Consider the following 23,560-nt stretch of genomic DNA (forward strand, 5'->3'; position numbering starts at 1 on the left):
GTGCGTGGTCAGAAGTGGTATTCTGTGCAGAGGCTTGACCTCCCACGCCGTAGGAATATGGAATTGCCACCACTGGCTAATGGCAGTGGCTTGAGGTGAGCACAGTGCCCCATTGATTAAGCGTGGAGACACGGAGACACATTTTAAACACAAAAGCAGACCTACACACCCATTTTAGCTTTCTTATACCGCAGAGAGCACTTCTGCCAACACTGATTATGGTCATTATGCACACAAACTTCACACATCTCGTACACTGGACGAACAAAAGTGTTATTTCACAAATAAGCATATACCCTTGTCCCCAAGAATTAACAGTGTGTGTGCTTAACACCTTCTCAGTATCAACACGTAAAGCGCACAAAGACAAAGATCCCCAATTGTAGCCCTCCCAGGTTGTTGGCGCAAGTGCTGTTAGCGAGCACCGGCGAAGGCCGGCACGGGCACACGAAGGCGTGGGTGACCTTCCTCACGCCCGGCCGCCTTTGTCTCCCCAGTGGCGATGTTTACACACCGCACCAGGTACTCATTTGGGGCTGGGTCGACCTAGAGAATTCCCACAACCCATTCAGAGAATCGTCACTGATTTTGGCCAGGAGTGGAAATCGAACTCCGGTCACCAGGTTTGTAGAAAAGCTCGCACGTAAGGCACTCACAACGCAAAGATCCCCCAGTATCGCCTTGACAGACTTTTGCCGCACGTGCTGTTAGCAAGTAGCTATGAAGACCGACACGGCACGCACGCGCACAAACACACATAGCAGGGCCTTTGGTCCGTGCAAGTTCGCGAGTGAAAACAGAGCGCGGCATTGTTAGCGGGCACGGTGAGTGCTAACGACAAAGAGAAGGGGAGGGAAACGGAACAAAAACCAACCCCAGAGACAGTGGAGGCAGAAGAGAGAAGAAGAAAAAAACACCCTCGCGTTACAGTTTGACCCTGTTATGCATTTTCGTTGTGCCGCTCGTTCTAATTAAATGTGTGTAGATCTAATGAGGAAGCCTTACTGTCTGTGTGCCGATAATGTTAATTAGATCGGCAAAGGTGCACGTTCACGCTTGAGGTGGGGATCACAGTCAATGTGCAAGAAAACGCTAATTACGGCTATCACCTCCTGTCGCCGAGAGAGCTGGCAATTTTTTTTTGTGTGTTGTCGGGGAAGGTGTGATCGTGGGGGCGAGATCCTGGGGCAGGCGAGCGAGGGTACGAGCGGGCGGGCGAGCGGGCGAGGAGGGAGCGGGCGGATGGACGATTCGAGGTGCCCTGCTGCTGTATCCCGGCCGCCACTCCTCTCGTTGCCAATGGCCAAAGTTGGGGGGGGGGGGGCAGGGCGAGTGAGCGAGGTCACGGGGCCCAGACGCCTCCTGGCCAAGTGTTCGCTTCGAGAGTGCAACCGTCGGTCTGCCCAGCTGTTCATTTTATTCAGCAAACTTGTCCACTTTCTCTCTCTTAATCGGAGAGTTCTTGGTTCGCTGTCTGCATCGCAAGTTAAGGTGCCGGGGATTTGTTTTTAACTGCCGTCAAACTGCACTATGCGTGGTTTAAATGTAATTAATTACAGTGCCAATGATGAGGGGAGCTTCATTGTCATTAATTTAATGTTTTATGAGTGTCCAAATTGCATACGTCTTCATTGTACAATCCTGTTTGTCTCTTTGTCAATGCAGATGAAGGCAACCATGTCAGTCAATGACCATACTTGACCACGCTGGCAGGTTGAAGGAGGCCTAGGACCGATATCACTCACCACTGATGTCAGTCATGGCCAGGAATCAAGCTCGCAATACTGGGTTGAGAGCACAGTGTGTGCTAAACATTGCATCACCACTACCCCCCATACATTATAGAAATAAATGCATAGTTTGAACAGAAATTGTCCGCCCTGTTTTTTTATTTCTATCCACCACTGGGTTGGCTAAAATGAGGGTCACGTGGGTTTGAGCATTCAATGACGTTGTCAAGAGTAAGGCCCAATCAACCGACACAATAGCTTGACAAGCTCCACTAAAACACGAATGTGTTAGACCCACCGCACACCGCATGTGCCAGAAGTATTTTAAACAATATAATGTGGTGTTTATTTTAATACTGATATGATTTGCGTGTTTGCTTTTTTTGTATATGTGTTTACTGTGTATTATTCGGGAACATATATACGGCAGGTTAAATACATAATTGAAACTGTTAAGGAAAGTAAGTGGGCTTGGAAAAGAAGAAATAATGGGTGAAGGTCAAGGATTGAAAACTATAAACTTTTTTTATTTTACCAGGTAAGGCCCACCGAGCTATGTAGCTCTTTTTCAGAAGCGACCTGGTCACAAATGATAGTTAAACGCATGATGTTGATTATAAATGTGGAAGGAAAAACCGGAGGACCTGGAGAAAAGCCCACGCGACCACGGGGAGAGACACGCAAACTCCAAATATACAGGCTTCGTCAGGGATCGAACCAACGACCTCTATGTATAGCAGGCGAGGTAGTTAACATCTCGCCACCACGGCGCCCATAGTGAAGGAGTGGCAGCCACGGAGTGGAACGCACTCAGGAGGACACCCTAGGTGAAGATGGAGCGATGAAATCACGTGGTCTGCAGGCTCTAGGTGCAAATTCACATCACAGAGCCATGAGAGATGGCGATGGCTTCAGGAGGCCTTCATCCAGCAGCGAATCGATCATGACTGATGAATATGAACGAGTGCCGACGTCTGCCATCAGAACGTGGAATGTTACCACCTCTGTGTCAGGACCATCACGAGTGCACTTGAACCACGTGTTGTGTACGTGCCTGCACGTGTGCACCTACTCTGGAGGGTGTTTTCATTTTTGTGCGCGAAGCACCAAATACAATTAGGCAGTTTTGTGACAAAGTAGGATTTAAGGAGGCTTTAACAAGCCAGCCGTCTGCAGGAAATATATATTTGCCACGGTAAAACAACCGATCCCTTTACTAACCAACATTTCAAAGCGTCAAAGGAGGTTAGCAAGCAATGCAGTGGTGATTAAACGCGCTTGCATCAGCCACTCTCCTCTCCGCACCGCCAGCTCACGTCTGTCCTTTCGTGTGTCGAGCGTTGCCTTGCAGTCTGCACTGCCACTTTATTAAAATGTTTAACAAGGCAAATAATTAAAAACAGTGACCTGTGCTTGTTTCACCTGCGCAACACGCATCATACTCTGCACTAGGTCACAAGTACAACCGGGAGCAACGGTTGCGGCAGCCTTGCGGTAGGCGTGATGTTGTGCTCTGGAAACCGGGAGGGAGATCGTTGATCGATGTTGATGATGGCATTATCAGTTGTGCATTTTCTCACTTAGCAGAGTGGGGGCCATCTTCCACGACTCCTGACGCAATGATATGGGCTCAAGCAGCTCAATTGTTGCTCAACATCAACATTAGCCATCACGAAGATGGAGTGCATCGCCTGCACCTTTAAAACAATGGCTCCACTTGGAGCCGCGTTGCCGTGTGAATTGTAGCATGACTCGGGTTTGACAATTAGCGTGCGCCACCCGGTCCCTTGGGATTCCAATGGTGCAAAGGCTGATATATGCGTGAACTTGGTTATGTATATTGTGGAGAAAAGATTGCAAGAGGGGAGGTCCTTTGGAAGACCGGGATGCAACGATTTCACGAGATGCCCGGCAAACACGTGTTTGGCAGAAAAAATGCCACCCAGCAGCAACAATAAATGTGCAGCTGTATTTTCGTTGCAAGTGAACCAAACATTGAAAGAAGCATTCCAGTTGAAATTTACAATGCATAAACCATACAATGCCGCCACTATGAGCACGTTCAGATCTCTGTTTAACTTACAAAATGCAAACTGCTGCTACTGTTACGATGATGATGATATTGTGGCATGGAGATATGGGAAAGATTCATCGGGTAGACGATGATGGTGGTTGTGGTGGTGATGATGATGATTATAATGCTTGTATTAACATGGAGACATGGTAATGACCTCATCAGTGAATTGATGATGATGACCTTGAAGATGGATTTTGCTGCCATTGCAGTGTTCTCCACGGCAGTGCACCTGAGTGTCCCAGCTGGTTTCATCTCTCACAGGGAGGGTAGACGGATGAGTGCGAGAGTTGATGGGCGCCAGCTTACCTGCAACGATGGCTGCTTGTCTGATTTTGGAGACTTCACACCGCCTCCTTGATGCTGCTGCTGATGCTGGTGCTGCTGATGCTGCTGATGCTGCTGATGCTGCTGGTGCTGCTGTTGCTGCTGCTGCTGCATGAGGTACTGTCTTGCTGCAGCATGAAGAACCTGAGATATTACATACACACACACATTGTCGTATTTTATTAAAGTTACACTTTTATTTGCGTGAAGGCCGCCCCTTGCCGTGTTGGTCATTGGGGTTGACTGACCATACTTCACCACACTGGTCAGTGCGGGTGGTGAAGGGAGGCCGCAGGACCGGTCACCGCATCACCACCCTTCAGGTGTACTTCTTATAGCCGTCTGGAATGCACCTCCTTCCGTTATTAGGAAGCTACTGGAGCTATGTACTATCGTATCTAGATTGAAAACTAATTTATTTAGAACTGAGTTTTGTGTTTAGATTGTTGTCCTTCTCGAGCACCTCCGATTAGCGTGGTTTGCTACGTACGGTGCGAAACAAGTTCAACACGCATACGTACACACATACACGTACACAAATCCCACTTTGCCTCTGATGTTAGCCACGGCCGGGAATCGAACTCAGGCGTCTAAATTGGTGGCGAGGGCGAGATAACCGCTCTCTCTCCACACACCAAAAACATCCCAGTGGGTGCTTGCACGGGAAGGGGGCAACAACGAGGGTAGGACAGGAGGGTTTAGTCGTGGCACGTGGTCAGGTGATGCAGAGGGAGCACGCGGAGGCAGTGATGTAAGGGGGCCCCCGTAAGATTAGAGTTCTTATCTCGGCTCCTGCCTTTTCGTTATGCTCTTTTACTACGTTTATCTTCCTGAAATGCCCACGTGCATGAGAGAGGACATTCACCGAGGACAATTGGGACGTTCCGAGCCGTGTTTGTGAGACTGGCTTCTGCGGATGCCGTGCTCTGATGGCCGGCGGACGTCGCGAGAAGAGGTCACGGAAGGGGTCGTAGCCACTGCGGCTTTTAGCATTATCGCGAGCTGCCACAATCGCGAATCCTAGCCGTTCAGTCGCTGCACAACCGCCTCCGCAGTTACAGAGGACAAAGACAACCCCACAACGAACAGGCGTGTCACATTTTGACGTCTCAAACCTGTACGCTTAAGTCCAATAAGGAAAACTTTGCGTGTTTTTACGTGTAAAATGCAAAAACGCAAGTGATATTTTGTCACTGGTGGTCCTTGCAATTAACAATAACAATTAATAATTCACGGCCCGATGGTCATTCTACTCGTGGATGAAGGCCTTGCCACGCCACGGCAGTCATGCGAGTTGTTTGACCAAACTTCTCCACGCTGGTCACTCGCACCGATACCACTCACCACTGAATTTAGGTGTGGCAAATAATCACCCTCCATTGACTGGATTTGCAGGCTGTGCGGTAACCACTGGGCCACTGCTGTTTAGCTCTCTGAGTGGACAAATTGAGGGCAGCATGGCACACAAGATGGAGGTGATGCCACCTTTGTCTCTCCAGCACTGATGTTCACAAACCATGTCAGGTACTCTGTTTAAGCCAAGCTGACCTAGGGGAGGCCCAAGCCAAGTTGAATTAACATTTTCCAACGGTAAGCGAAACCAGAAATAGAGCCCCAGTCGCCAGGATTATCGTGCACGGTCGACAATTCCAATGCACTCGCAAACACTCAAAACGCGCAACGGTAACGCTGATGCAAAATAATAGTTACGAGAAGAGGAATATTCGTCGCTTATTAAGTAAACATTTCCAGTGGCATGTCAACCATGCCCTAATCTAGTCCTTCAGTGCATTTAATTACAACTCGGCTATAACACGCACACAAAATACTGCCGCAGCCAAACAACCGAGAATATCCCAGAGAAATTACGGAGCCCCATTATTCTGCAACACTTCACGTCACAGCGGCAAGGAGAGTTGTTGCGAGCGGCTCTTCATTAATACCGCTATTATTTACTCCCCTGCTTTATTTTCCAATAAGCCGGCGCAAATACGACCAAGGAATGCCGCATCCTGCGCGGCTCGTTACCGCCGCGTGCCACGCTTAATGACGTCCTACCACGGGGACCGAAAAGATAACAGAGACCCATTACTGTCCTCCTGTCGACTTTGGTTTCGAGGGTGGTGAAGGAGAAAAGGGCCCTTCTTAATGACAAGAGGCAGGCTCGTTATGAACCGGGCCACAATTGTTTTAATGTTTATGGACATAAAAGATCCCATTAAAGTTGCACTCACATGAGTGGGCTATTTTACCACCGTCGTAAAAAGGGGGCAAATTGCCCAGGCGCTCACTTTTGTAAACACAAGGCGATGCCGTTTACAACGCCACCGCCGCCGCCTCGAGTGAATAGGTGAGATCTCGCAGGCACCCCGCGAAGGTTTAAGTGTGGCGCTAATATACGCTCGGTCAGTGGGTTGGTCGGTGGGTCGGTGGGTCGGTGGGGACAGGCGGCTCTTTGTTGAGATCATTCTACTTGCGAGACAAGTTCAAATCCCAGTCGGGGTGCGTGGGGGGGGGATTGACTCAACCCATAACCACCCCACCAGGGTCAATATAAATTACAACCACCACCAATTGACTGGTCCTTGTCATAGGAAAGTGGATTTTGATCACCAGCTCAGAGCTGCAATTTGAGATTAGCACCGCTCCACACACATTGAGGGTTTGGAGATATGTATTGTAATGCCTCCTAACCGATTTTAAATATTATTCGGTTAAGACACTAAGCTCCGGTGCTCCCCACGTCTCTGTTACTTCCGCTAACTTCAGATGTACGGTAGCAGTTGGCAGCGGCTAAAATGGCAGTCGGCAGCGATATGCCTGTGAAGCTGAGAAATTGCGTTACTGCAAAACCAATCAGTGGCGCATACGGTAAGCTGAGATTTCTTGTCAACCCTTAAGAATGATGAATGGACTCTTATAATATGAATAAAAGTAACAACTGTTTATTTATCCGGGAAAGCGTTCGCCGAGTCTAAATACTTTTCCAGCAGGGTTCTTTGCTGGGGATGTTTGGCCAATGTCTTAGCCGAGTATTTCTGCAAGTGGGAGGAAACGCGAGTGCCAGGAGAAAACCCGCACGGGTAGCGGGCGACGACAGTGAAACCGCACAGATGCGTTTGGCCGAGCAGCTCGCTGTGCGCTACGGGCAAGCGGTTGCCGCTCACGAAGCAAGATCTCCCGCGCGATCCACCAACGCCACACACGCGCACAATATTTATATAGAATGAAACCCCGTCGGTTAAAAAAGCACAGACGCAATTAGCGAGATTTCAACAGCTGTGGCTCAAAATTTCACAACGTTTCTTCCGCGACAAACCCAAGCACACCCCCCCCACCTCCCCCCTTAAATCTCCCCCTTTTTCCTGTAAACTTGTATAGCACATGCAGCACGTATCCAATTGCAAAAACATCATTTAAGAAGAAAAAAAGACGTGGAGCAGTGTGGATGACAAACCGAGGCAGGAAACGTAGAACGTTCAGAAATAACACTGCCGCTAAGCTGTGACACTATGCAGCCGGCCGCCTGTTGTGTGGCCACCGCACTTGCCGATGTGCGAGAGAGTGGATGGATGGCGGAGGCGAGAGAGTGGCCACTGTTTGTGCAGCCGACAAGGCCGAGCGATGCATGCCGAGTGGCGCTCACATCGCACGCTTGGTCTGCGTTGAGACGCCTCGTGGCTTCACGACGCTCAGACGCGAGGCAGGCAGCAGGTAGGGCAGCAGCGACAATGACGTTTTAATCGCGTGCCGTTAATTAAAGGGCGTCGTTTGCGTTCTTTCACTCGATGTTTGAGCGCGTGATGAACGTCGGGCGGAGGAGGGCGTACGACGCACATTCTGGTCGTGCGATCCGACCCAAAAATCAATTACGAATCGCAATATTTGTTCGCGAAAACCTTCTATGCGTTCAATTTGCGCAGTGGTGAATCGTAGCTCTGACGTGTTCGTATTTTAGACATAACTGTTACTATTACACAAACACAAACAACAGATCCCCCAATCAGCCTTGTAGACAACCGTTAAGAACCCCACACGCCACCAATGTTATCCGTGTCCAGGAATCAAACCCATGTTGCTGGGATCATAGCGCGGTGCAAAAACCACTGCGCCACTACTCTCCTATAAATGTCAATTCATTCTTGCGGGAAGGTCAGAGCAGGTGTTGTCAGTGAGCACTTATTAGGACCACAGGATCCTTGATGTAGGGGAGGTCTAGCAAGCGCCAAGCATGCCTGCATTCAGACGCTGTCGCCTCGACAGATCTGGTTTCACCTGAGGACGGCTGCTTGCGTTGTGGCCGAAACGTCGTGAGAATTATTTTATTATGTTTTATTTTTATTATTTTATTACTTCCCTTCTACGTGACTTTACCGAAAGAACCAAGAAGATGAATCCCTGCAGTCACGAAAGCTTTAAATCGAAAAATAATGCCTGCATTTCTTTGTCAGCCCAGTACTTACAGCTGTACTATAATAATGAGTTAAGTGCAAATGGCAATGCAATTAAAACGTTCAACTCTGCAGTTATTCATCATTGGAGTGACACGATTAGCTTTTTCTGTTACACAATGACCTGGCAAAAATGCCGAGTGCGGGGGCCCAGGATTTGAATCCGGCATCTAAAGCAGTGCCGGGCTCGGTGCTCAGACACGGGATTTAGTCACCCCACAAACAACGTGGCCTCCTCGTTATCAGTACATCTCAACGTTTATTTCAATGCCACGCAGACCAAAAAACACCCATTCCACGTTAAATGATATTGACAACTTCTGGAAACTTGGATCGTGTAGATGTAATATGGCTTTTACCTCAGGAAATTACTTCATTATATCGTACATTTGTGGCTAATGTAAAAAAAAATTATATTAACAATTAGATTGACCCAGTATGGTTTTAAGATGTCAATGGATGGAGAAATTCTTGGAAGAGTCAAAACGCTTTATCATTTTATAGTCACTTCTGTTCAAAGTCACAGCAGTTGTATTAAATGCCTCATGGGCAGATAAAGGCTTGGGAGACGTGGGAGGTTATGGAGCAGGGAGAAAGAGACGGCACACAGCTCATCATCAATCTCACACCACCTTGGACGCTCACCTTGCTGATGGGCAAGCTAATATTCACGTCTAAATGTGCTACGCATTGTCTGACAGTCTCATTATGCGCACACTCATATTCACTATGCAGACCATACTGAGCATCTTTATAAATTACAAAAGGTCTGAGCACATGTGGACGCATCTGTGTGTATGTATATATTAGTGTGGTGGCCCATTGGTTAGCGCGCTGGACTATGAACTCGGAGACCCGAGTTCGATTCCAGCAGTGGTGAACACTGTATATAAATTGGTCCTGGGCCTCCCCTAAGTAGACTCAACCTTAAACGAGTACCTGCTGTGGTGTGTAAAAATAATCGCCACTTGGGAGAATGAGCCATGGGATGAGCTCACACCATTGCAGGGCTTCGAGAGATGGTGACGCAGTGGGGAGGCCTTCCTCCACGGTGACGAGATATCGACTACCTCGCCTGGTATACAGGAGGTCATTGGTTTGATCCCACCCATGACGTCTGCATATTTGGAGTGTGCGTGGTCTCTCTCTCCCCGTGGTCGCGTGGATTTTTTTCTGGGTCCTTCGTTTTTTCCCTCCACATTTAGAATCAACATCACGCGTTCAGAGTATTTGGCTGCTATACATTTCCACGTGACGATGATAAGCCACTTCGTTGAGCTATCATTTGGGATAGCTAGGTCGCTTCTGAAAAAAATAACTATATAGGTCAGTATTGGGCTCTACTTGAATTTTTTTTTTAAATAGTGATAGTATCCAGCGATGGATAAAGGCCACGGCAAATAATGAGGATGTTCGCTGGGAGTGCCATTGTTGTGAGCGGCACTGCACCAGAGCCACGTGCGGGTCATGGCGCCATCCCTGCTGCCGCCTCGCCCCTTGCTACGGCACCACACGATCATGCCGGCAACCCAAGTTCGATTTCGTGATGCGAGCCGCGATTTCCAGTCGCACACGGCATCCGAAACCGTCCTCACCTCGGCCTCAAACGAGTTGGCGGTGCGCTGTGCGGCCATTGGCGCCGGAAAGACAAAGGTGGCTGGGGCAAGGTGCTGGCCACACCGCGTGGCAACGGGCCGCGACAGCCGTAATAAGCGCCACACCCAAAGCCACCTCACACACACGCGCGCGCGTATATAGCGTGCCGGCACTGCGATTAAGGGACATGCGCTGTTGCGAGCACACGGCCACCCTTCCATGAGTAGTTGCTGTATGCGACGAGCCGATTGCTTCTCATCACAAAGGCACGCAATCCAACAGCCGTGCCCCGTGAGCCCCGGTCGAGAGTGGAGGGGAGCCCTCTGAAGAGCAGGGGGGTTGCCTCGTGAGGGATGCGAGTGAGCGAGAGGTGAGCTTCAACTCTGAGCCACACTTGACCTTGCGCGTGACACCCAGAAGAGGAGGGCAGTAATGATGCAAAATAATTGGCTGCGATATATATACACTCTGACCGATGTGAGAGCAGTAGTCGTAGTAATATACATTGCCTTCAACATTCTGTCCGACGGCTGTTAAGGACGCTCTAAAGGGCTATCAAAATCAAAATGCCCCCTTGCTCAAACGAACACCGCTGTGGTACTCGTCTCTGTACGAGGCTTTGAGGCAGTGGTGTAAATTCCATGTTCCCATGGCTGGGGCGAACGCTGTAATGGAAATTACAAACTGCGAGTGAGCCTGGAGGGTGTATATTAAATAAAAGGTTTAGTTTTTTTTTTTGCGCGTGTGTGTTCCAAGACTCTCATTAGGACTGCATTCTCAAATGTTGACAGTCGTGCGCGAGTATGTTCTGCTCCGGGAGTTAAAGTTAATTGCCTTTTATTTTAGCCAACACTTAACCAAGCGCTCAAAACAACAGTCGCATTCACACGGCACTGAGAGCAACATCAAGAGGCAAGCTTCCGTTTGTCGCTGAAGCTTTACGTGGCGTGAACTACAGCCCTGGCTCCGTGATTTATGCCGTACGGTGAATGTAAAAATTATCGCTTGGAAACACCTGCACAGTCAACGCATGGGCAGGTGTGCACACACGCTCGCGTACAGAGACACATATGCAATTATGAACCTTTACAAAGAGAGGTTTTTAGTTTAAACCTCGACACAAGGTCAAGGTGACACCATGGCAAATGCTGTTCATATGAACCTCCCTCACTATCACTTCCTCCCCCCTGTGAGGAGCACGAGTGTTGTCGAGTTGACGTACACTAAACCAAAACTAAACTCTCGTTTGGGTCTGACCAGGTAAGGCCACTGAGTGGTGATGTCGCTGTTTAGCAGAAGCGACCTGGCCACAAAAGATAGCTTGGCGAAGTGGCTTGTCGCGTGGACATTTGAAACAGCCAAACACCACCAGGCCTTTTCGCTCCGTGGCTGTAAATCTGGTAATAAATGTAATAATACATGACAAATGCAACAATGTATGATTTACATTGCCAAGATGCATTTCAATGCACCCTGTATGGAAATCGACAAATCAACAAAACCTGCATGGTAAACGGACATAACTAGGGGGTGAAGGCCAATTGAAAGAGTTAAACAGCTCTAGAAGCGGTGATTGCCTAATTAGCAAAGGCACAAAACATTGCTCCACAGTCCGGGAGCTGCACTGGCAAAAGCCTCATCACATCAGGGACAGAGCCTTGACCTCCGAGTACTTAGAAGAAGGCGATCCAAAGACCCCAGGAATCTCGTTGGAGAGTAAACACGGATCGGTCCCTATAAATATCACGGGGCCAGCCCATTGGGAATAGCCACTGAAGAAGCTTTAGGTGGATATGGAAATCCCTTCGATGTTTTTACATTTACTGTTGGATCCGACATTGTTCATGGATGGCAACTCATTATAACGTTAGGGTACCCAGGTGGCACTGAATTACAGGGCCGCACAACACTGCTGATGCATCGATCAAGTCTTAAGAAGGCCATGGTTGCTTTGTCAAACAAGCAAGGAGAATTGGCCATGTCCTGTGGCATCAGCTGCTGAAGCGCTGGTGTGAACTCCATATTTATATAACTGGGATGAGTCTTTAAAAAAAAAAACACGACCCCTGTTGACCTACAAAGTTGGTGCTCTCAATTTGCCAGACAAGGAACGAAACGCGTGCCACAGCACGTCCAGCGGGGACAGCGAGCGACAAAATCAGCTCGCATGCTGACGCCAAGTACTGTCTTTACTCCCAGGATCGTGAGGAGGTGACGACGGATTGGGAAGGCATTCATCCAGCAGTGGATTGATCATGGCTGCTGATGATGATGTATGTATGTTGAACTTCTTTCACGCCGTACGTAGCCAACTGTGCTAATCGGAGGTTCCTGATGATGATTATTATTTTATCAGCCACAGAGGGATGAAAATATGAGTTTACCACCGACTGGGAATTGAACCTGCAACCCTCCAAACAGTGAGTCGTGCGCTTTCGGCATTGCATGCAGCAGCCGGGTCGAGCTGGACAGATTACATTTTATTTTCTTACAAACTTTCCAAAAAATGAAAAACGTAATTCATTATGAATAACAATAAAATAGCAACTTCAGCAGCATTGGCATCGTGAACACCAAACACTGGTATTTTAAAAAAATGTGTGCATAAATATGTATCAAAATGTGTACACGTCACTCTTAACACAATATAAATAAAATCTCCCTTCATATTAAAGGCTATGCATAATGAATCACAGCGCTTTAGCAGATGCCATAACGTATTTTGAAACTGCTTTAGGCTAAATGCTGCTTCCATAGCAATAGAAGACAATATTTTTTAAATAAATTTAATCATTTTGAAGGGGAAATAAAACAAGAAATGTAAAAAAAACCCTGAAAGTTCATATAGCCTGAGTTTGTGAAAACACAAGAACAGTCATTGTGATGCTTATCATTTGGAAAATGTTCAGAAATGAATTAGGTGCTGGTAGTGGCACAAATGCTTTAAAGCCCTAATGTTCTGTCTAAACGCACCAGTGCCTTCTGCGCAATGTCAGCCTCCAGATATCTTGAGTGTGCACAACTTCTGAGCCTTGAAGTTACCATTACAAGCACTCACATAAGCATTAGTGTGTGTGTGTGTTTAATAGTCGCAAGTCAGCGTCACATGAGAAATTGCATCAAGGATGTCGCAAATACCATTGCACATAGCCTTCTCGCCACACACGCCTTGACCATTGCAACTCTCTGCTGTACAAAGTCAAAGATCGCCTAAGCAGACGTCTCCAGCATCTCCACAACACCCTCCTTGGTCGTTAAGAAGAGAGCCATGTTCAAGGTCGCAGACATTAACCAGCTTACCTGTGCGGTACCATCCACCCACAGGTAGCGTCACGCAACCTGCACTCATTTGGTATTGACCATAATAGGCCCTGACTAACAGGACTGCTTTCAACACAAACATCGTACACACACGCGCGCGTGCAAATGCATGCAAGTGAAGACAAAGATCTCCCCTCTAACCTTCACAGACTGTTGGGGCAAGTGCTGTAAGCGATCACCTATTAAGGCCGGCAACGGCACGCGAGGAGGTGGGTGGCCAGCACCACGCCTGGCGGTCGTTGTCTCATTTAAGGCTGAGTCAACCGAGGGGAGGCCCAACATCAAATACTTGCCACTGTTGTTGGTTGTGAGCGGAAATCAAACTCGGGTAACCGTGGTTTGTTGCGAAGTGCGCTAATCACTGCCCTGCCACTCCCCCATGCAAACACACAGGCACACGTGCACTGACAGGCATAGACAACGATTCCCAGTATAGTCATGCACAGACTGTTCAGACAAATGATGTTAGCGAGCACCTTCTAAGGGCTGCAAGGTAACATGACGGGTGGTGTCTGGTGTGGCCAGAACCGCAAATGCACCAACGCTTTCATCTGCTCAGTGCTGTTGCTTACCCACCACGCCAGGTGCTCATTAAAGGCCAGGTGTGGCCCAGACTCTTGTTGACCACACCAAGAATTGTACCTGGGTCACCTAGACTCCGTAGCCCAGTGCACTGACCAATGTGCAACTGCTCCCAACAGACGTGAACAATGAAAACGTTCCCCGGTATATCATTTGTCGACCGCTGGGACGAGTACTGTTAGCGAACACCTATTAAGGCACGCACGACACACGAGGTAGTGGTGTGGTCACCATTGCACCCAGGGCTGCCTTTGGCTCCTCAAATGCGGATATTAACACACCGTAACAGGTAGGCATTTAAGGCCAAGTCGGTCTAAGAGAAGGCCACAACCTGGTTGGGTTATCACTCAGCGCACTGTGGCGGGTAATTTAAATAAGGTTGCCGGGCTCACAGACGCAGTGTGCTAACCATTGCACCACCACTCGGCGCAGACATAAACACACAAGCGAGCCAAGGGGGATGGTGGTGCGTGTGTGAAAACATGGCGAAGTTGTTTATCACAACTCATGGCAGTTGTCTACATCCCCGAGATCAAAGGGGATGCAGCACTTGCAACATGTGCTTCAGTTAGGAGGCAGTGCCTTCGCAGCATCTGTGGACTTCCGATTGTTTCTAAACACGACCTTGGCCTTGTATGTTTTGTTTGCGGCTTGAAATTTACACGCGGGGCTGAGTTCATTCCCATGGAGCGCATTGTACCTGCAGCGAGCATGGACAGGAGACGGGAGCAAAGGGAGGAAAAGTTAAAATGGAATGGAAATAATTTCCCATTGCAGTCATCAACAGTGTCGTAAAACTGCTAGGTGCGTGCTAATAAGTCAGGCGGCCGCCCTTCTTCAAAAGGTTGTGTGAGAGAGCGTGCGGACGACTGTCACCTACAATTTGAGGGCATTTTACAGAAGGTATCCCAGGAAAATAGATGTAGAATCACAAAAAAAACGGTTTAGTCGGGGACATTTATTTACCCCAGGAATTGTTTGCATTGGCATTGATAGTGTTGGCATTTCATTATTATATGCATTTTAAACGAAATAATATGATAAACAAGTTATTTTACTTAATAACAAAAAATGTTCGTGCAGTGTACATTTGCTGTTTTCGACACATGGGCACCGACGCTGGCAACGCGCCCACACAACCCACCTGACCTCATTGTGGCCAATCACGTGCGGATGGATGGGTCGATGGCCAAACGAGTGGATGGACAACTTATATTCGTATACATATGTAGTGACATAGAATGGGTCACTACGGCGCATAGCGCTGGTTACTGACAGAGAGAGGGAACGTGGGCGTAACGGCCGACCTGCCGGCAGAGCGGGGTGTGGCAGCCGTTCTGCCAGGAGAGCAATGCCACCGAGTGGGTCACTGGGGTGCGTGGCGCTGGCTGCTGGCAGAAGGGGGCATATGAGGACGTGGCACCCAGGCCGGTTGGTGGAGCACGTGATCGGCCAGGGTAAAGGATGTGGGGCAAAGGTGACCGAGGGGACACGTGAGGTATAGCCCAGAACCTTCTGGTAGGTTCCAAAAGGGGGCGTGGCCAAGGGCGGAGCCAGGTCATGCCGGGGGTGGGGGGCATAAAAGGAAGTCCCGATGCTGGATAGGGGCTGTCTGTCGGTGGAATGGAACCCAAGGTGCTACATCTTTGTCTCCGTCTCTGGCGTCGTGGGCCAGACAGCGTGCCGGCTGTTTATAGTTACCCCGTGTGTGTGAGCAGTGTCCAAAGGTGTAGAATAAACGCATGTTGCCTCCTGCTATTAGCGTCTCAGAAGTGACTCACTACACATACAACGGCAGAGTAGGTATGTGTTTCGTAACAAAAATCAGATTTTTGTGTTTTTTAAGGATAAATTCGGATTTATTTTTATTTTAGAGCAATTCGCATCTTGTAATACTTTAGCGTGTCTTTGTGCAAACGAGAGTGACCTAACGCTATGGTCACGTGATACCACCGTTGGCGAGAAAATTATGAAAATTCCATTTCCAGCCACCACATCAGAAACACGTTCTTCCCACTCCAATTAGCACGGACGGTTACGTACGGTGTGAAAGAAGTTAAACATACAGAAAGATGGGCATGTGTAAGATAGCCACCGATTAAATCCAGATCTTTAACAGACTAACAACATGAACAAAAACATTCAAAGCAATACAAAAATATAAAATACGTTACCACTTACATTTTCACATATAGATAAATAAAGGATGTGTTTTTCAAACGTAACCCTGTAAAACCACAATGTTTCCCACCCAATGACTAACCCCAAGATGCCAAATTAGACTTTAATGGCAGACACCACAGGTATTAAGACATAATATTCCATATAGCAGAGACATCACACTTAAAATGCTTTTGACAAAATGTTAGACTGAGCTTTGTAACAGCGCAAGCAGAGACAAATCATATCTTGCATCTCAAGGATTCCATCATGGCCCAAGCATCCTTGGCAAAGGGAAAGATTACATATAAATAATGAAACTCTTGTCAGCCCTTGCGTGCTCTTCTTACGCGTAGAGACAGGCACGGGAGAACGTGGATCAGGGAACAAACGCAAATCAGAGCTATCACAGCGATCACTGATAAAGTTACGTGGGCTTAGGCAGTGCACATCATCGTTAGACACAACGATGGCTGATGGATGAAAACTGTGACTGAAAACTGACCCACGCCGACACCGAGTGTCAAGTGCATCCAATTTCATTTTCGCCACGTGTAGGTAACGACAAACAACAAGATGCCCCGTACACCCCCTTAACTGCGCATCGGTTGGAGGCAGCATCGGGGATGCGGGGAACTTCTAGCGCAGTGGTTCGTACAATGCACTCCCGGGGATCCACACTCGCTCTCGGTCCGTGGTGAAAATCACCAGCAGCAAGTGGAGTCTGAACTTGTCCCGTGGGTGTCCTCTAAGGTCGCTGCCACCTGTACTGGATTTCCCCCCAGGATTAGCCCCCCCTTGTTGCGCAACGCTGTCCTGGGAAATCTGTACGGCTTCCCGGGCAATTAAAAGTCCAAGGATTTTGTCAGTCGCGTAATAATAATAATATTACACCGACTCAAGTAATATCATTGAAATGTAAGGTCTCTCCTATTTTGCTTTTGCAAGATGTTCTCCTTCTGCCCACGATACATTCTGAGTTTTTGGCACCTCTCAGATGGCAACCTTCGTGTCCCCCATGAGTCAACTCAACCATGAACGAGTACCCACTGTAGTTTGTCACACAATAAAATTCGGGGGAGACAAAGGCAGCCAGCAAGGCACGTGCCACCGTGCCAGTCTTAACAGGCGCTCGTTAATAGCACTTTTGCTCTCACAGTCCACAGGGCTGATGGAAGATCTCTGTGTGTGTCTGTTGACAGGACGGCGGCGTGATCTAGCAAAGCCATCTTCAGTTGATCTCTTGAACCGTTCGAATCTCCCTCTATGATAAATCTTAACGACGCGATGAAGGGGCCCTGCCCCGGGGCCACGCTATTTCAGCACGCGATTGATTTCCTGCTTGGTGCCAACAAACACCCCATGTCCCTAACAGTCCATAAAGTCTTCGCAAAACACACTCACGCACGCTCCCGCGTCTCCGCTGCAATTATATGGTTTACTGCACTGCAGTGGTTTCACGAGTTTGTGCACATCGGTCTGCAGTAAACCACCGTTGGCTATGGAAACACGGTCCACGATTTAATTGGACCCATAGAACGTTTTTTTGCGCGTTAATTTCGCCAGTTTACAATGCGGTCTGTGGCGTGCTTGGGCTGTTTGGATTGCTCCTTATCGAGGTCACATCCTCAACCCGGCCACCTACTCAGGCTCAATTAATTATCCTTTTGGAATGGACAAAAGAAGTGCCACTCTGTGGGAAGTCCATAGTGGCTGTCCTTACCACTGTCATAGGAATATGGAGTTTATATTTGAGGGCTGTAAACTTGTAATGAGCATTGCCCTAAACTAATTTGAAACAACTCCCAGTAGTGTTATTTTTATTATTGAAGGCTGGGAGGAAAAGTGAGGTCCCAGACAAACACCTTTGAGGAGATAGCACAAAGTAAAAATCACCAGCGAAACGCCACGGTATTCAAATTGTAAATGTCGTGGGTTTACTCTCCAACACACCAGTGTGCTGAATTAGCAACGAATTAGCACGTTTTGTTTACTTGACAAACCTTACTAATTGGTTGTGTCGGGTGGTGGCAGGTTTCACGACACATGAATACTTACATGCCCTAACCCCCCCAAAAAACCTCTCTTATAAATATGTAGATAAGTTAGAAACTGCTAAATACGACCTACTTTGGGTCACCCCGTTGCCCTGCGAATGGGTGTGCTCCTGGAGTGAACAATCCCAATGTTATCCACCAATTTTGTCTCAAAAGTGTGAGCCACAAGGTCGTGTACAATCAAGAGATATATCTAAAGGAAGGCCAAACTATCTAGAAAACGTAATGACTAAGAGACTTCTATCAGGACACGTGAGGCTGTGATTTACAGCCCTAGACACTCAGTACATTATTTCTCCATGGTCAATAAATTGAGCACTGCTTTGTGGCCAGTCGCAACAGATTGGCTGAGAGAATGTGACATTTCCACCACTGGCTCAGAGCTGCTAAACAACGCACCTTTGCATCAGCCGCACCTAGTTTACACAACAAAGGCTCATTCCTAGCAGCGTGCTTCAGCCGCACCGAACCTCACAAAAACAATATTCAGGGCCTACCTTGGCTCCTCCCACCCTCAACCATTATATATACAAATACTGTTTCTTGGAATTTCTCTCACTTGATACAGCTATCGTGCTGTGACGGTTTCACCTGAAGACGGAAGCTTGTGTTGCCTCTGAAACGTCGTGATTTTTATTTTATTTTTTATTTTACTTTCATTAATTTTAATTTTTTACCTACGTGACTTTACTGAAAAAACACAAGAATATGAATCCTTGCAGTCACGAAAGCTTCAAATCTAGAAGTAGCACAAGCCTCATTCACTAAATGTGGCAGAAAGATGCATTCAGTTTTTGTTTGTATACTGTTGTAGATATTGTATTTGATGTGCAATATAACTACAATTAGCACGAATACAACATATCTCCTGTGTAGCCTTAACAGACTGTTTGGGCAAGTGCTGTTAGCGAGTAGCACCTAAGAAAGCCGGCACGGCACACGAGGGGGTGGGTGGCCAACACCACTGCCGGCCGCCTTTGTCTCCCCAGTGTCGATGTTTACACACCGCACCGGGTACTAATTTGAGGCTCAGTCGACCTAGGGGAGGCCCATGACTGCTTCAGATAATTGTCACTGGTGTTGGCCGTGAGTGGGAACCGAACTTGGGTTCGCCGGGTTTGTAGCGCAGCGCAGCGCTAACCGTTACACTGCCCCTCTCCACGTGCGCACACACACCACGCACACACCTGCAGGCAAGCACACGCACAGCAAAACGCAGGCTTCACGCTGGGAGAGGTGCAGTCGAGTGCTTTCAGCGTCGTGTGAAGGGAATGCAAGGGAAGCGAATTATTGAGTTGGAGACGTCAACTACAGAAGTCTGACTTTACAGGAAAGTCCTACGCTACCTGCTCCGAACTGGGGCGTAACGGCGTACGAAATTAAACAGCCAGCGCACGTTTTACAACCACCGCATGGGTAGTTTCCTACATTTGACTGATTGTTTTCTGGTGGTAGCTGGGTGAATCGAGGGCTCATGATGCCACTGGCCAGGGCAACATGGCCCCGTGAACAAAGAGCTTCGCAGCCCATCGGAATACTCCAGGGTGTAACAAAGATTCCGATTCTGATATCCGAGGAGGTTCGGGACACGTTCAGCCGCAAGCGATGACGCCGACTGCCGCGAGATTGGTACTCTTAGTCCAGTCTCGAATAATTTCGTGAAAAATTAGGTTTTTTTCTCTTCTATTAATTCATCCAAGCACAGGTGTAAGAATTCCAAAATGATGAAAATGCAAACGTATAAGATCACTGATATGCAGCGAACCACTATTTACAAAGCAAAAGGAGGGCTGACTGGATGATGTAGCCCATCAAGACGTTCACAGCAGAGAGAGAGATTTACTCTCCCTCTCCTTTCAGGAAATGAGGGCTCATTGCCTGAAATGTCACCTATTACATCCAGTATCTTTTCCTTAGAGGGCCAAGTTATTGCAGAATGTGTTGAGTTTTCATCCAGCCTGGGGTAAGAGACCACCTGCATTCACTCGCATTCAGCGCAATCAGTTTCCAGGCCCATTGCCAGATGTGATACCTTGTTAAATGAAGAATTTTGTCAAAATAAGAAAAAAAATGCACTGCTTTTACACCGACTTTGCTACTAACACCTTGATATATAATGGTGCCTTATTGTAACGTGGATTTTTCCTTTAAACACACATTATATAAATATATATGTTGTCCCGACTGCATCACGATTAATGTATCTGCAAGAAATCTGAGTTGAAATTGGAGCAGACATGTGTGAGTGATGCCAGGCACGGCCTTTCTGAGCATGGGCCAGTGCCACTTTTACCTTTTAGGTCGTCGGATCTAGCAAAGCCCAGCGAGCTTTCACAGATGTTTGGCATGCGGCGGGATTGCACGCTGGAACCTGGACAATGTTACATTCTTACCCTGCCACCGTGCGGAGGGGGAATTCTACGATGAGCTAAGATTCCCGCGTGAGCGTGAGTTCGCGTGTGTGTTTGCGCACTCCGTGTGTGCATGTGTGCGCGCGTGTGAGCGTGCGTGTGCATGCCTGTGCACGCGTTGAGTGAATGGGATTGTGCTGCCTATGCGATGGCCTTGACAAAAAAATACGAAGCATCGTTACTTCGTCTAAGTCCAGCCGATGACACGGTGTTTACACGAAGTGCACATTAGGAGCAGAGTAAAACCTGGTGATGCGCGGTGCAAAACATTGATTCATTTACTAAAAACGTTAACCAAAGAATGTCGGCCTGTGAATGCGAAAGAAAATCAAAGTGGTGGTAGATGTTGTACTCAAGTGCCTTAGTGGCTCAAAGACATTCATAACAGCCACTTCAGAGCGGTGGGCCGTCAAAGTTGAGACAATGGCTTAGAATCCTGGCAGCCACCTGTGATTTAAGCAGCTGCTCCTGTGTAATGGCTCGGTGGGTTTAGCCCGATCACCAATTACCACGTTGGTGTTATTTTGTTTAATTAACCTACGCTCTGCATGGGGGATTGGGGGGCAGCGAGGGTGGGAGGGGGCATAGCGGAAGGAACAGAGAAATGATCTGCGTGACCGACTTGTGGTAAACCGACTTGTGGTAAACCGACTTGTGGTAAACCGACTTGTGGTAAACCGACTTGTGGTAAACGACTCGCTAGAGGCCGGGACGGGAAGCTGACCTCGAGTAGTCGCTGGGTGGGTGCTGGGTGAGTGATGGGTGAGTGCTGGGTGAGAGCTGGGTGAGTGCTGGGGGAGTGCTGGGTGAGTGCTGGGTGAGTGATGGGTGAGAGCTGGGTGAGTGCTGGGTGAGTGATGGGTGAGTGCTGGGTGAGTGATGGGTGAGTGATGGGTGAGAGCTGGGTGAGTGCTGGGTGAGAGCTGGGTGAGTGCTGGGTGAGAGCTGGGTGAGTGCTGGGTGAGAGCTGGGTGAGTGCTGGGGGAGTGCTGGGTAGGTGATGGGTGAGTACTGGGTGAGTGATGGGTAAGTGATGGGTGAGTTCTGGGTGAGTGTTGGGGGAGTGCTGGGGGAGTACTGGGTGAGTACTGGGTGAGTGCTGAGTGAGTGTTGGGTGAGTGATGGGTGAGTACTGGGTGAGTACTGGGTGAGTGATGGGTGAGTACTGGGTGAGTGCTGGGTGAGTGATGGGTGAGTACTGTGTGAGTGCTGGGTGAGTGCTGGGTGAGTACTGGGTGAGAGAGAGACGCCCGTTTGAGCTGCCTCTGAACCCTGTTGGCGTTATCTTCCATGCTGGGGGACGTTCCCTGGTGTGAGGTGAAGCTCTGCCGCTTGAAGGAGCCACCAGCTCGCGTATACGACGCCGATTGCGGCACACAATTGGGCACTCACAAATAACGCACTTTCCCTTCAAAACACGTGTCTGTATACAGATGATGGGGTACATATCGGTGGCTGTGTCTGTTTGTCTTTGCGTGTGTATGCGTGTGGTCGGCTCAGCCTTAAATGGGTATCTGGTGAATTGTGTAAACAACAGCGCTTTGGAGACAACCGATGGCCAGGTGCGGTGCTGGCCACACCACCTTTGAATGTGCCGTCCCAGCTGTCTTCAGTGCGTGCTCGCTGGCAGCACTTACCCCTGCGGTATTTAAGGCTAAATGGATGATCTTTGTTTTCGTCTTTGTGTGCCTCGAGCCCATCGAATTCAGAAACGTGAAATTTGGGTGGCATTCCACTCCGTGCGCTCAATTTCACCGTAAATAAAGAGACACCCCCGTCGTCGAATGCGTTTGACCTCAGATGCTTTCTTGGGTCACAAAGCAAACAACACAGCTCGTGCCCCTGAAGAAATTACATCCTCTACTTGATACCAGCAATAGTCGTCTTATTTTTTTTCACTCTTATGCAGCATTTTCTGCAACTTATCCCTGAAAAACAGTTTGTAAATGTTGCCATCAGCAGCGTGGCACAGTGACGTTGTTCCATTCGTTGTGGAACATGCTCCAGAGAGCACCATGTCCCTGCCCGCCCGGGAAAGACGCTGGAAGGGAAACCGCAAGGCCTCATTCAGTCCGACTCCTTTAAGGCGGCCGCAGGAGGAGAACTTCTTCATAGCGCGCAGCTAAATGTGCATTATGAAGTCAAAGTGGATCATCACTAATACGCATTCGTGAACGACATAGCCAGGATGAGAGATCATACGGGGCTAGTGTTCATCTCCTGTGATATTGTTTTTTGGGGGATTTTTGGTCGAAAAATTCTCGAAGGTGTCCCAACCCTACCTACAGTTCCTAGCTCACCACGTGCACAACCACCCCCCCCCCACCCCCCACGACTTCCACAACCCACACCATGACCCAGAGCTGCCCAAAACCCGTGTCCAGAGGAAGGGGTCTAGAGGCGAACAAGCGGGGCTCAAAAAATGAAGTGCGTGGAAGCAGAAACAGGAAGAGGTGGGAGGCCTAATCCGGAAGGGGTTGGGCCTAGAAATAATAGGGTGGAGCATACAGAGGAAGGGTCGGGTCCTAAAGAGGAAGAGGCAGCACCTAGAGAGGTTACATTTCCCTGTCGATGGCAGCTAATAAAAGCATGCAATCAAACACATGCAGCAGGCAGCGGAAGAGCTTTGGTGCCACAGATGTGGCCACAGGCTCAACGTCAATGGTAATAACGATCGTGCTTTGCTTTTGATTGAGACACCTTCCTTTATGCCGGGGCGTCTCAGGGCATTATATTCGCGATAACAGAATCGCATTTCATCTCAACGCGCGTGACATAAAGGGCACCCCCGCTGGCAGCTGTCCCTGTGCGACACAATGTTACTCAGAGCCTGGCGATGATCGCTTTGTGT

At 48.5% G+C, this 23,560-nt stretch overlaps 1 protein-coding gene across 1 annotated transcript in view; it reads right to left on the reverse strand.

Moving 5' to 3' along the window:
* The window catches only part of LOC144944273 (forkhead box protein P1-like), a 345,410-nt gene that overhangs the window by 190,847 nt on the left and 131,003 nt on the right, over positions 1–23,560 (reverse strand). The window contains exon 4 of the mRNA XM_078872291.1: positions 4,114–4,275. Coding sequence (XP_078728417.1) covers positions 4,114–4,275 — 162 coding nt within the window. The remainder of the gene's footprint in view (positions 1–4,113; positions 4,276–23,560) is intronic.

This window comes from Lampetra fluviatilis, chromosome 34 (genome assembly GCF_964198595.1).
Source record: "Lampetra fluviatilis chromosome 34, kcLamFluv1.1, whole genome shotgun sequence".
Taxonomy (NCBI): Eukaryota; Metazoa; Chordata; class Hyperoartia; order Petromyzontiformes; family Petromyzontidae; genus Lampetra; species Lampetra fluviatilis.